At 32.9% G+C, this 14,303-nt stretch overlaps 1 protein-coding gene across 4 annotated transcripts in view; it reads right to left on the reverse strand.

Moving 5' to 3' along the window:
- Positions 1-14,303, reverse strand: part of ncana (neurocan a) — an 83,833-nt gene that overhangs the window by 21,910 nt on the left and 47,620 nt on the right. For 2 of the 4 annotated variants that reach the window (XM_058794084.1, XM_058794066.1), the window contains 2 exons: positions 11,813-12,457; positions 639-743 (listed from right to left, as the gene is read on the reverse strand). In XM_058794084.1, coding sequence (XP_058650067.1) covers positions 639-743; positions 11,813-12,457 — 750 coding nt within the window. The remainder of the gene's footprint in view (positions 1-638; positions 744-11,812; positions 12,458-14,303) is intronic. The other 2 variants (XM_058794076.1, XM_058794095.1) reach the window with 2 other exon arrangements.

Here is a 14,303-nt window from a genome sequence, read left to right on the forward strand (position 1 = left end):
TCTTTACTGTCACTTTTATCAATTTTACACATCCTTGCTGAACAAAAGTAGTAATTTTTTTTTTTTTTAAAAAGAAAGAAAGAAAAAAAAAAAATGTACTGACCCCAAACTTTTGAACCGTAGTGTATATTGTCACAAAAGATTTCTATTTTAAGTATGCTGTTCTTTTTTTTTTTATTTTTTTTTTTTTACTTTATATTCATCAAAGAATCCTGAAAAAAGTATCACAGGTTACAAGCCAAAACAGCTCTAAACAAATATGTGGCTGGATTTTGATGTGAGAGACAACAAGAGATGCACTTTTTCACTGGAGGAAGCCTTATTATGAATTATGGACTCATATACAGTTTAAAGTTAAAAACGTCTTAATGATAGATTTGTTTCTTATAACCACACAGCTTTTGTCTTCTCCAGATGTTAACTGATGGACTGGAGTGGTGTGGATTATTGTGATGTTTTTATCAGCTGTTTGGACTCTCGTTCTGACGGCACCCATTCACTGCAATGCACTGCTACATTCCTCCAAATCTGATGAAGAAACAAACTCAGCTACATCTGGGATGACCTGAGGGTGAGTAAGCTTTCAGCAAATTTGTATTTTTAGGTGAACTGTTCCTTTAAACTCTGGATTTGCTCACCGATTTCGCAGCTCTCTCCTGCGTAACCCTGTGGACAGAAGCAGCGGAAACCCTCTCCGTGAGGAAGACACGTCCCTCCGTGCAGACAGCTGCATCTGTCGTCTGCTGTTAAACAGAAAACACACACACACAGGGTCTGGTGTCAGTGACGCTCTGGAGGTGATCCATCACAATCTGCCTGTGATTATAAAGCTGGCACACACTCGCAGACATACGTGACCCGTGTGACCCGCTGAAAGACGGCCGCGGCGAGTCCTGAACGCCCTAATAAGAGTTTAGACACACGTCAGGCTCAGGCGCAAAAACCTGCTAAATGAGTCCAGTTTTCCAAACATCATCCGTCTTGCGTTAAAGCACTGGCACGTTATTGACAGGAACGAGATTTGTATGTTTACCTGGTGCAAAACTCACTGCCATAATCATACCATAAACAGTAATAACAGCGATGCTTCATTTAGACAGCACTACATAGCAGTATTCAATGCAGTTTTTGTTTAGGTGTGTTATAAAACCAAATTGCAATATGGCTTAGTGTGATTATCTGATCGTAAAGGCTGTGATTTACAGTAAATAAATAAATATATGCACTGCATGAACAAAAGAGAAGCTTAAAGAGCCGAATGGTGAAATGTTTGAAAATAAAGAAATGAAGACAGCCATACATATTAGCATTTAAATTGTAATAATTATAAAATAATTATACTTATTTATAATTATATATTTATATAATAATAATAATAACAGTTATGTTAACAGAAATGTTTTATAAATATTTTTTATAATATTTTATATTAAGCTATATTCTTTATTTAAAAAAAACATAAAATTATTTAAACAATGTACAAGTTTCCAAACAGCTACAATTATGCTTTTAAGGAAGAATTACACTGCAAAAAGTGATTTTCTTCCTCAGTATTTTTGTCTTGCTTTCCTGTACAAATATCTAAACAACCTTAAATCACAATATATTTACTGCAGATGCAAAAGACATACAATGAAAAATGATCCAAATTAATTTATGCATAAAAAAACAAAAAAATATCTGCCAGTGGGGTCAGAAAAATAAGCCTAATATACAATATTTGTTCTTGTTTTAAGCATAAATGATAAAAATATCTTAATTTTAATATCTTATGTCATATTGCATCTGAAGTAACTGTATCTTATTTTAAGAATGTCCACATACTTGTACAAGAAAACCAGATAAAAACACTTTTGAAGTCACTGGAATGACAAAACTTTTCAGTGTCTTTCAAAACGTTGCATGTAAGGAACATATTCCAATAAGTTTATGCATGTTAAACTTTCAGTATTTATCATTTCTAGAGCAAAAGCAAATGTGGGTCTATTTGCATTTTCCAAGAACTGAGGCATGTTTTTACATTATTGCATGCTGGTTTATTATTGTGGTTTCATCAGTTTTAGATTCACCCCTAAACGTCACATAAACGATGAGCTGTGATTGGTCAGTTTCCATGTCAGTCAGTTTAAGTGGGCGGATCTTCATTAGAATAAACTGCTAAGTGAAGCAGACGTTCTGATGACATTCAGTCTGAACACACAACACTATCATTCAGTCTTGCTTTCTCTAGAGTCTCTCTTCATTATTCCTCACACACACATACCTCAGCCGTGTGTGTGTGGGATCATTGAGGCTTGTAATAGGTTTCCAGCAATGAGTTTCAGAGAAGGGCTCATTCTAATACAGCGCTGAATGAGTTTCACCGCTGACCTGCGCTGTGACAATCTCACCTCACCATATACATACAGACAGAGAGAGAATCGAAGACGCAGCAGGCAGAAAAAAGCCCTGTGTGTGAAAAGTCGGTTCACAGAATCAAGGTCATATATATACGTGCTATACATTTAAAGACAGTTCATCCACACATTCAGTCCTTATTTACTCACACTCATGTCACTCCAAACCTTATTTCATCCACGCAAAACAAAGGGAGACCTTTATAGTAGAATGTTTAAGTTGCTCTTTAAAGTACAATGAAAATAGCTGATGAAAAATGCACTTTTTTTTTTTTTTTTTGTGAATAATGTTAAATTTCAGTCTGTTTCTCATCATATGGATTGAAATATCACATTTGGGCTATTTTTATGACAATTATACAGTGCTTTTTGTCATTTTTGGAGACTGACAGCCTCTGGTGACCCATCACTTTCATTGTATGGAAGAGAACAGCTCAGATATTCATCAAAACGTTGTTTTTGCATAGATTTAGAAATCACATAGCAAACAGGCCTTCACATTTCCTTTTATGCGTTTGTGATTATTTTAAATATTCTCTTTTTAAATATTTTATTTTATATATATATATATATATATATAATTTTTTAATTAAAAATGCATATTTAGATATATTTTATTTATATTCATTATATTTATATTTACACTGCCATTAAAATGTTTGGCATCTGTCAAATTTGTAATACATTTTTAAAATAAGCCTCTTATGCTCATCAAGGCTGCATTTATTTGATCAAAAATACAGAAAAAAACAGTAATATTGTGAAATTATTTTTCACTCTTTGATGAATAAAAAGTTACAAAGAACAACATTTATTCAAAATAGAAACCTTTAGTAGCCTCAAAATAGAAAGTCTTTACTGTCACTTTTATCAATTTTACACATCCTTGCTGAACAAAAGTAGTAATTTTTTCAAAAAAAAAAAAGAAAGAAAGAAAAAAATGTACTGACCCCAAACTTTTGAACCGTAGTGTATATTGTCACAAAAGATACATGCTGTTCTTTTTTTTTTTTTACTTTATATTCATCAAAGAATCCTGAAAAAAGTATCACAGGTTCAAAAAAAAAAAAAGCATATTAGAATGATTTCTGAAGGATCATGTGACACTGAAGACTGGAGTAATGATGCTGAAAATTCAGCTTTGACCACAGAAATAAACCACAGTTTAACAGATATTCACATAGAAAACAGATATTTGAAATTACAATAATATTTCACAATTTTACAGATTTTACTGCATTTTTGATCAAATAAATGCAACCTTGATGAGCATATGAATCTTCTTTAAAAAAAAACATTAAAAATCTTACTGATCCCAAACTTTCGAATGGCAGTGTACTTTACTAATGTGTCTTTACTAAATGTAGCGTATGTATTTAAAATGTATACATATAATTGTGTATATATATATATATATATATATAAACATTTAAAAATGTATGTATGTGTGAATGTATGTATGTGTGAATGTATGTATATGTATATGTATATATATATATATATATATATATATGTACTGTGTGTGTTTTATATTTTTGCTGGGACTCTGCATGAATACTGAACATAAAGAGCTCCAAATATTACAAGAATACAATTTACAAAGATCACAGTCCAGTATCAGTTCGCTGTTACTGTCATTTACACCACTGAATGTGAAATTCTGTGTGAATTTCCGCTCAATCAGTCGTGCGAGTTTCTAGCGGGACTATCAGTATAATTCTATTTCTTTTCTTACTCTCTGTTTGTCTGTCTTTTCCTCTCTGTCTCTAACATTGATGGGCTTTATGAATACTTTTCTCTTGGATGCACTCAGGCTCTGTTGTCATGGCAACTGTGTTGCGAGCAGCCGCCAATCATCCTCTCACTCCGCAGGCCACGCCCCTTCCTCCGGCCTCTCCTCTCTCAGGCCATTACAGCAGCAAACCGTCAATTCGGCCCTAACTGCTTCATTGGGTGTTTTTACCACACATGCAAATAAGCCACATCCTTGAGGTCACACTAGCAGGGCATGATGGGATATACACAGAACTATATGTGACACTATATAATTGCTTTCTGAGGTTAAGAGGGAAAATGTGCGAGGTGATTTTTAACAGAGCGACATGCAAATATTGCATGAAGAGAGAGAAAACAGAGTGTGATAATCACGGTAAACAATTACTCATCAGGCAAACTGATTTAATTCAGTGTTTACACAGCTGCAAATTTACTTACAATTCATCAAATTATCACAACAGCAGTGGAGGACTCGCACAATCTTCCTCAAAACACTTCAAAGATATTACTAATACGCCGCTTATAATTAATACGAAAACCCTGTTATTTAGATTAAAATATCACAACAAATACAATATTTATACTCAGGAGGTAATTGTCTTAATCTTTCGAAAAATAAAACTGATCTAAACATATCGTAAGTTTTAGACCATTGATATTGATATACTATTATAGTTTCTATTAATATTTTTATTTTATATTTTCTGTTTTCCTTTTAATTTTAATTAAATTAGGTAATAATTTTGCAGGTGTTTTTGTCATTTTCATTAACTTTTAAAATGTGTATATTATGTTAATATTTATTTATTTTAGTGCTTTATTAGCTTTTTAAAAATATATATTTATATATATAACATATTTCTTTTAATTTTAGTTAAATAATTATTTAATAAATAAATTAATGTAATAATTTTGTGGGTGTTTTTGTCGTTATTCACAAACACACACACACACACACACACACACACACACACACACATTTTATTTCAGTTTTAGTTATTTTAGTACTTCAAGACAAACTAAATAAAAATGAGTAATGTTGCATCAGCAACTAGCTGAAATACATTTATTTTAATATTTTTAATATTTAAAATATTTTAATTTAAATAATTCTATTTTAAATGTTTTATTTCAAGTAACAAATTTAATGTTTTAGTTTTATTTTATGCTAAAACTATATTATTAGTATTATATTATTTCTTTAAATACTCAATTTTTGTTAAATATTACAATTGTAACATTGTTTATTTTGTTTAATATTTTTATTTAATAATAATAATACATAAAATATATAAATTATTATTGCTGTTGTTGTTTTAAATATAATTCCTATATTATATAATTATATTACATAACTTTAGTTAATAATAGTTAGTTAATAATAATAATATTAATTGTTGGGTTTAGTAATAATAATAATAATATTTTTTTATATAATACTATTATTATTATTATAGTCAAGTTGAAACAGATCAAAAAACGCTGGATATGATGTGTCACATTACTAGTTCAGCATCACTATTACTATTGCTCAGAGCAAACCCATGTATTCAAACACTGGTGTGTAACTGCTGGTGCTACAGATGTGAGTGTATTTCCTCCACATCAGTCGTGTCAATCAGTTCAGCCCACAGGCCTCATGTGATTGACAGCTGCTGTAACACTGAAGGTCAAATCCGGCCTTCTGCAGGACGACAGACGGGAGACGCCAGAGACATCAGTTTGTGTCAGTGCCGCTGCTTATAACACCAGCAGCTAAATCAATCCTCATGGACGTGACGGCTCTGGTCTGAACCCTGCTGATCCGCCACGCTGTCTGTCTGAGGCGGAGAAGCCAGTTAGAAGCAAGACATTCTTCAACACAAGAGTGAAGGCAGAGAGAATGACTGGAGACCAACATATAAGAGCTGGAGTTAAAACACTGCCAGAGATGATTACAGCAGATGCTGAATGCTGAAGTGGTGCACACACACACACACACACACACACACACACACATATACACACGTTTGTTTTTGTGAATTGTGGGGACATTCCATAGGTGTAATGGTTTTTATACTGTAAAAAACGTATTTTCTATCGCCCTACACCTAAACCTACCAAAATCTCCCTACCATTTTTTTTTGGAGATAAATATTATACTTAATTAAATTCTTAAATTAAAATAAAATCAAATCAAATCAAATAAAGTATAATAAAAATATACATAAAATAAAAATATAATTATATATAATACAATGTTATTTAAAATATATATAAAATAAAAATACAATTATAAGATATAGTAATATATATATATATGTATATAGTGTGTGTGTGTGTGTGTGTGTGTGTGTGTGTGTGTGTGTGTGTGTATTTATAATAATAAATAGATATAACATTTATAGTAAATACACATACAGTAATATATACTTCTATTAGGAATCATTGTCTTCTCATTTTCATTTTTTTAGATACATATTATACTTATTTTACAATATTCTTATATCTAATATCGTATTTTACTTTTAAAAACTATATATATATATATATATATATATATATATATATATATATATATATATATATATATTTATATATATTTTAAAATCTATACTTATATCCATCATTATATCTTATACTATTTTATAAGAAGGGCTGTAAATCAATGAAAAAACATTTAATCAAATTACATGATGTGCTCATTAATAGATCAAATTACATCACAAATAAAAGCATATGTCAGTATTTGCTGTTAAAATCCATAAATGTAAATCATTGTGGCAGACGAGAGATTGAACAGACATAGACTGTATATCATCTAGATTAGTCAATATATCATATTTTCTTTCCAATCAATGAACAAATGTTCATAATTGACCTACAGTCCATTTGGACTGACAACAATCCAAATGTTATTAATATTTATGAGCAGAGCTAATAAGTTTTATAATTATCTCCCATGTTCTCACTAATTACCAAGGTTTGGTTGCTACGCCAGACAATCAGCAGAACTGCTGTGAAACCTATTTTTTGACGTCCAAATATCCTTAAACGGCCATAAGCCTCTTCGCTATAACAGCTCTCACTATTATAAGCAAATCTGTGGGAAACAGCTCATTAATATTCATGAAGCCAATATGAATATTCATTTGAGTGAGCTCTCCAGCCAAGCACACACTCAGCACATAATTAAAGCCAACAAGAGTCTCTTTCCCACACCTGGACATCCAACCACCTGCCACATCTGATTCACAGATTATCAAAAATATTGATCAAAAGACTGTATAAAACCACCAGTAACAGCAATTAATGAGAGAAATTGGAACACCAAATATGGTGACTCTAAGTCCCGCCTTCCATATTCAACAGCCAATCAGCAAAGCTGCTGCCTGGTGTTCACTTCTAAACTAGCATTCAGCTTTTGCTCTACTTGTGCATTGGCTGTTCAGCCTGAAATATACAGCTTTTAGCACTGTTTGAGGGTTACAAACAATGTTTGAGACCATTCATGTCAGATTTTAAGGGATTTTGGCAAGACGTTTTGGCATTTCCACATTTAATTGAAGATTAATGACTGACAGCTTAGATATCCAATCAAATCGCTGCGCTGACATTTTGACTTTAAGCTTTAAAGCTTACTGAACTGTCAGACACATACAAACCTCCTTTTGTTATGTCACATGTAATTTGGATAATAGGTATCCGGAGTGGCTAGTTAATTTATTTTTGTTCATGCCGTTCCTAAAATCAGCTGGTAATCTTGAAAAATACAAGTGTTGGTTTAGACTTGTCGTTAAAAAGTTAATTTTACACTTAGGTGATTCTGTGAGTTTTCTCCATTAAATAAAAAGACTATATGAACAAAGCTTGTGTGTTTGAGTAGTTTTCATTAACACTAGATGCAATTACATGGAATTTCATATGGCAGCGTTTTCCCATAGAAAACTATTCTAAAGAAAACACTTATGGCTTAAAACAGTGATACTGGAGAATCAAATTCAGCATTAATTTTATTAATCAAACATACTATGTACAGGCCAGCAAATGAATACAGAATATGAATGCAATGTGCAAAGTTATAAACCATTACAAGTAAAGTACTTACAGAGGTGGGTAGAGTACCCAAAAACTGTACTCAAGTAAAAGTAAAAGTACTTGAAGAAATATTTACTCAAGTAAAAGTAAAAGTAATAGTCTGAATAGTTACTTGAGTAAGAGTAAAAAAGTACCGGATAAAAAAACTACTCAAGTAGTTAGTTACTAGTTACTTTGGATCATATACTGAATATAGTCTATTTTTATCTATAGATATTTAGATTAAATTTATATATACATATACTGTGTATGTATGTATGTATGTATATATATATATATACACACATATTCTATTAATAAAAGAATCCTGAACAAAATGTCACAGGTTCCAAAAAATATTAAGCAGCAAATCTGTTCCCTGTTGCAAAAAACAGCATATGCTGGCAAGGTATGTTTTGAAGCATGGGATGCTGGTTTGAGCTGATTTAAGCTGGTCCTTTGCTGGTTTATGCTGGTCCGACCAGCTAAACCAGCATCCCAGCTTCAAAACATACCTAATCAGCATATGCTGGTTTTTCAACAACACTGGTAATAAATCAATATATTTGAATGATTTCTGAAGGATAATACAACTCTAAAAACTGGAGTAACAGCTGATAAAAATTCTGATTTGCATCACTGAATTAAATTAAATTATATTTTAAAGTATATTAATTATGTATTATAAATGTATATATGTATATAACCTCTGACAAGGAGAAGAGTGAAAACTCCTCACATGACAGCTACAGAACATCTGAACATAACGAAACAAATGCACCTTATTATGCATCTTATTTAAAATTATGCATCTTATTTAATGAATAAATTATACATAGTATTTAATGTGTAAGGTATATACTGTAATGTCATAGTGGTATCGTGTACTGTAATCGAATCTATACCTGTGGAACCGGCAACACATGCGGTGTTCGTCTAATAAATATCTTCATAGCTAGCAAACCATAGCCTTTGCAGATTTGCTTTCAACTGACTGTAGATCCAAAGCCACGTCTTCAGTGCTCTTGATGTTACAACTCTGAGCGAGAACCGCTTCAGACGACTCAGCGCGTGCGGCAGGGAACTGAACGAATCATTCAAACTGATTCGCGAACCGATTCACTGGTCTGCCAACTGGTTTGATCAAGCCTTCGAACAGAATTGACGCAAAAGAATGAATCATTCGCGAACGGGCATCGCTCATTGCCCAGAAAAAAAGTAGACGGCGCGCTTGGAATAAATTGAAGGATTTTTAACTTGTATTGCATTAAGATAAAGTAACGAGAGGAGCGTCGCCCACAGTAACGAAGTAAAAGTACCGTTTTTTCACTAAAAATGTACTTGGAGTAAGAGTAAAAGTACCCATTATTAAATATACTCTAAAAGTATTAGTTACCCAAAAAATTTACTCAAGTAAATGTAACGAAGTAAATGTAACTCGTTACTACCCACCTCTGAGTACTTAATGTGCAATTTAGAGAATTGTGTTCATATTCTGGGTTCATCTGCTTATATAATATGCATCATCAATAAGGTGTATATTCTGAATTTGGTGTATATTCTTTTAAAATAGCATACATAAGATACTTTATGAGTACATTAAGAGTTTTTAGTTTTTTTTCTGGATTCTGTTTTTTATGATTTATTACAAATGTATCAAATACCGCGTCTAATGAAATGAATTAATAAAACGTTTTTATATTAATACAACTAATAAAAACAATTTAATCAATCTTTTAAAATGTAATCAATTGAAAATGTAACAATTAATTTACAATAAAACATTGCAATTTTATTACACGTTCAATTTTCATTTTTTTCACGTTTTTTTATTTTATTTTCTGGATTCTGTGTTTTATTATTTAATACAAATTTATCAAAAATGATGTCTAAAGAAATGAATTAATAAAACGTATTTATATTAATAAAAATAATAAAACGATTAAATCAATATTTTAAAATGTAATCAAATTAAAAATTTATTCATTAATTAATTTACAACAAACTTTGCATTTTTATTTTCTGTCAAATACAGAACTGTGTAAATTAAAAAAGGGATGAAATATCAGTTTGCATGATATTCCTTAAAGTCCCCCTGTAGTGAAAATCAAGTTTGTTATGTTGTTTATTTGTCTATGTGGTGTTTTTAATTTGCTTTTAGACAAACCAAGCGCCAATCCATTGATTGACACCATTGCTGAGTATTTTCTCCTTAAAACTGTAGTTTCTCAAAGGCAGTCCCAGAAACGTGGTTTGAAACAGCCCTTTTTTTTGCTAAGTCACAAAATTCAATAACCAATCAAGGGATAGATTCTAGTGAGAAGGCAGCAGCTTAATCCAGTATAAATTATAGCGATCGCATGCAAAATATACCAATAGGATTACCAGCACAAAACCAAAAATAAAATAGAGCAAAAACCCACGAAACTGTGGTTTAACGTGAATTTAGCGCGATTTGGAATCACAAACTTGGCTGCATTCGAGTCTTCAAGGCATTTTGAGGACAAAACATCGTCAAGTGAGTAAAACATAGTTTTATCAGTCATTACCTGTGGATCAGGAGGCCCTGGCTGGCGTGACTGAGTGGAGGCGGAGCTAATTTGCATATTCATAGATCCGCGTATAGTAAATGAGGGCAAGGGTGTAGAGTTGCATTCAAGCTATTTTAAGGCATGATCAAATTATTTTCACAAGAAAAAACTTTTAAGGGATCAAATTTTTCACTACACGGGGACTTTAAAAATATGATCATTATTACTATACTTTGATAAGAAGATTTTAGCATAGAATAGTAATATATTTCTGTCATAATTTCTTCAAGTTAAACCAAACTTTTATTTAGGTTTGCTCTTTGAGTTTCAGTAGGGAGACCATACGTTTTCTTTTCTCTGGACATGTCCTGTTTTTGGACCTAAAAAAATGCGTCCAGCCAGGATTTCTAAATCACCCAAAATGTCTGGGATTCAGCTTTTGCTTTCTATAGTCGCCATTCATTGTGTGCATTTTTGTATTAAAGCCCTTCGCAGGACTGTTTTCTTAATCCCGCTCCCGCTGAATTTCTGGCCATTACCGCCTTCTCACGCAAATATTGTAATATTGCCTATAATTTTCGCGCTGTCAATATGCGGAGTATTTAAATTGCTTTGGATGCAGCTCGTGTTGGATGCAGAGTTGCCAAATCCGCATTTTTTGCACGGAATTAGGCAGATTTTAAACTGTTGCAGAGGGTGATTTTCTCCTGTGGGTTAAGGGTTTGAAATATTGCATTTGACTGAAATGCTTGTATTGAAACATTTTGCATTCTACCTATGATAAAACTGTGGTAGACTAGATGTTAAGTTTTGTGAAGGACTGCCACTGGTAGGAAGCCTTTTAGCTGTGTTTATGTGTTTATGATCAGTCTGCATAACGGTGACTGTACAATATGTATTTTAGACCCCCTGCATCTTGCCCCCACTGTCCTCTTTTTTGAAAACTAAAATATGGTCACCCTAGTTTCAGTGTGTTTTGATGGTAGTTTTTCTCAATTGAAACGGTGAATCTTGATCTGATATCATTTATCGTATATTAATTAGATCAGTTACCTTCTTCTCCAGTGGAGCTGTTCTTCCTGACGGCCTCGGCGGTGCTCAGGTCCTGCTCTACGCTGCTGGGAACCGTCGTGATGAAGCTTGATGTCTGAGTGTCGTCTGCAGATGTTGAGAGGGTCGTCGCAGTGTCTCCAGTGCTGGACATCGTGGCGGAGGGAGTCGTTATGCTCGTGGTCGTCTCAGTGGTGCTCTGGTTGAGTCTCTTGGGTTTGTTTCTGCGTCTGTACTGGATTTCTCCGCGAGCCTCGAGTCCGTGTGCAGCGGTGGAGAAGGAACCTGTGCTTGTGATCTCCACCATCAGCGGTGTTTGGGACGACGGGTATGTGTCGCCCCACGAGCTGCCCTCTGTCTCCGGCACTCGACTCTCTCCGGAGAAGTTCTCAGTCGAGATAGAGACTTTGGGTTCAGGGGTTTGGGTTTTCTGCTCGGGTATTTCAGTCACAACGACCCAATCGGCCGCCGTCGCCGGACCGTCCTGTGCAGGTCGACTGGTCTGATTATCGCTCGGTCCGTCTCTAGTGGCGTTTGGTGGGACTGTCGTCGGTACGACTGAACTTGTGGGCGGGAAGGAGGTGATTAATTTATCAGTGGCGGTTGAAGGACCAGGCAGCCACGAGCGGCTTAACCATGACATTAATCCTATAGAGACAAACACAAACACAACCAGTGCTGTTAGTGTTAATTATAAATAAAGTTCAATAGAAATATTTTTAAAACATAAATACACTCTCAGAAATAAAGGTACAAAAGCTGTCACAGGTGCGGTGCCTTTGAAAAACTATGAAAAATAACGAAAGCACATAACAAGAGACTAAAACTTCCAATAAAATAAATCAAATTTTAATTCAGAATATTAATAAATACTATAATAGTAGCTTATAAATACTTCTTTGCATTAAATGCATTATTATTATTATTACAGGCTATACTAAATATAATATTTATTAATATTCTGAATTAAATGTTTATTTTAAAGTTTTAGTCTTTTTGTTACGTGCTTTTGTCATTTTCAGTATTTTTTTAAACATTTCTATTTAACTCTATATTTGCATTTAAATTGTCATTTTTGTTTCCATTATCATCACATATCTGTTAGCCTCAAGCAAAAAAGCAGCACTAACAAGGTAGAGGCTAAAAACACACTTTCAGTAATGAGACTGATTAGTTAAAGACTCATTTCCAAATGAGACTGATGGTTATTAATCTGTCTGTGTGGGGTTATTCAATCAGCAGTTGTGTTTTTGTGCATTTAGATGTTGTTGTCTTCGGATTCATTCCTCCGATCTGTTTTTTGTCTCTAGAGAGCGGCGAACCGTCTGCCAGACTCTCATTACATATTCACTTGACTCCAGTTTTTATCTACTCGTCTAAGACTTCAGGCTGCTTGCCTTTTGCCTGCTAGTGGTCAAGATTCACTAATATCACTACTATTGCTCATTTGAAAATTAGTGACCTGAACCAAATGTCAGTGTGTAACTCCATCGGTTCATGAATGATTCCTTAAATCATGTGTCTCGAGGTCATAAGATGCACCATTTTCATCACTTAAGGATGGAATAATGGCTTTTGAAATATGAACAGATTTGAAAACACTAGGTAAAAGTAAAAGTTACTAAAATTTGAAAATGACTAAAACTAAAACCGAAATAAACAAATTGCTAAATAGAAATAATAAACAAATAAAAACGACTGAAACTAAAACAAAAACTGAAAATATAAAAATAACAAACAATTTTTGAAAAAAAAAAAAAAAATTCAATTTTGATTTCAGTTTTAGTTAAATTGAAATAAAGATAAATTCAAATAAAATATTAGATGGAAAAACATAAACTTCAATCAAATTTAGAAATGTTGCCTTGGCAACTAACTGAAATAAAATGAGTTTCAGTTTCTAAAATTTAAAATGACCAAAACTAAAACTGATATAGAAAAATAAAATAAAATTAATGGAAAAACACAAAACAAAATGACTGAAACAAACTAAAAATCTAAAATTCAAAGATATTTTTCAATATATTACCTCATGTATTAGTAACTTAAATGAAAATTTGAAATGTTGCCTTGGAAACTAACTAAAATAAATTATTCCGGTGGTGGAAAAATCTGAAAATGGTTTGAAATTTACATTTTGTTTATTTCTCGCAATGCTGACTTTTCCACCTGCAAAACTGCGAGGAAAGAAAGTCCAAATTGTGAGATATAAACACTTGGCCAGTGCATATGCTTGTGTTGTTATGAATTGCATGCCGACACATTTCGCAATGCAATGATGCACAAAATCAATCTTGCATCGCTAGAAGCTAATAACGATTGCTAGTACGGCCGCAGGCCAAACGCTTGCGGCTGCATTTGTTTCTGGCCCAAGGCAGCATCCTAATTTAAATGAACCCTCACAAATGAGTGGTTTGAAACGCTTCACATTATAAAACAGCGCACAAATATCGGGTGAACTGTCTGTTGGTTTTGGTATGTCTTGTATATCAGC

The sequence above is a fragment of the Onychostoma macrolepis genome, chromosome 02, assembly GCF_012432095.1.
Source record: "Onychostoma macrolepis isolate SWU-2019 chromosome 02, ASM1243209v1, whole genome shotgun sequence".
Taxonomy (NCBI): Eukaryota; Metazoa; Chordata; class Actinopteri; order Cypriniformes; family Cyprinidae; genus Onychostoma; species Onychostoma macrolepis.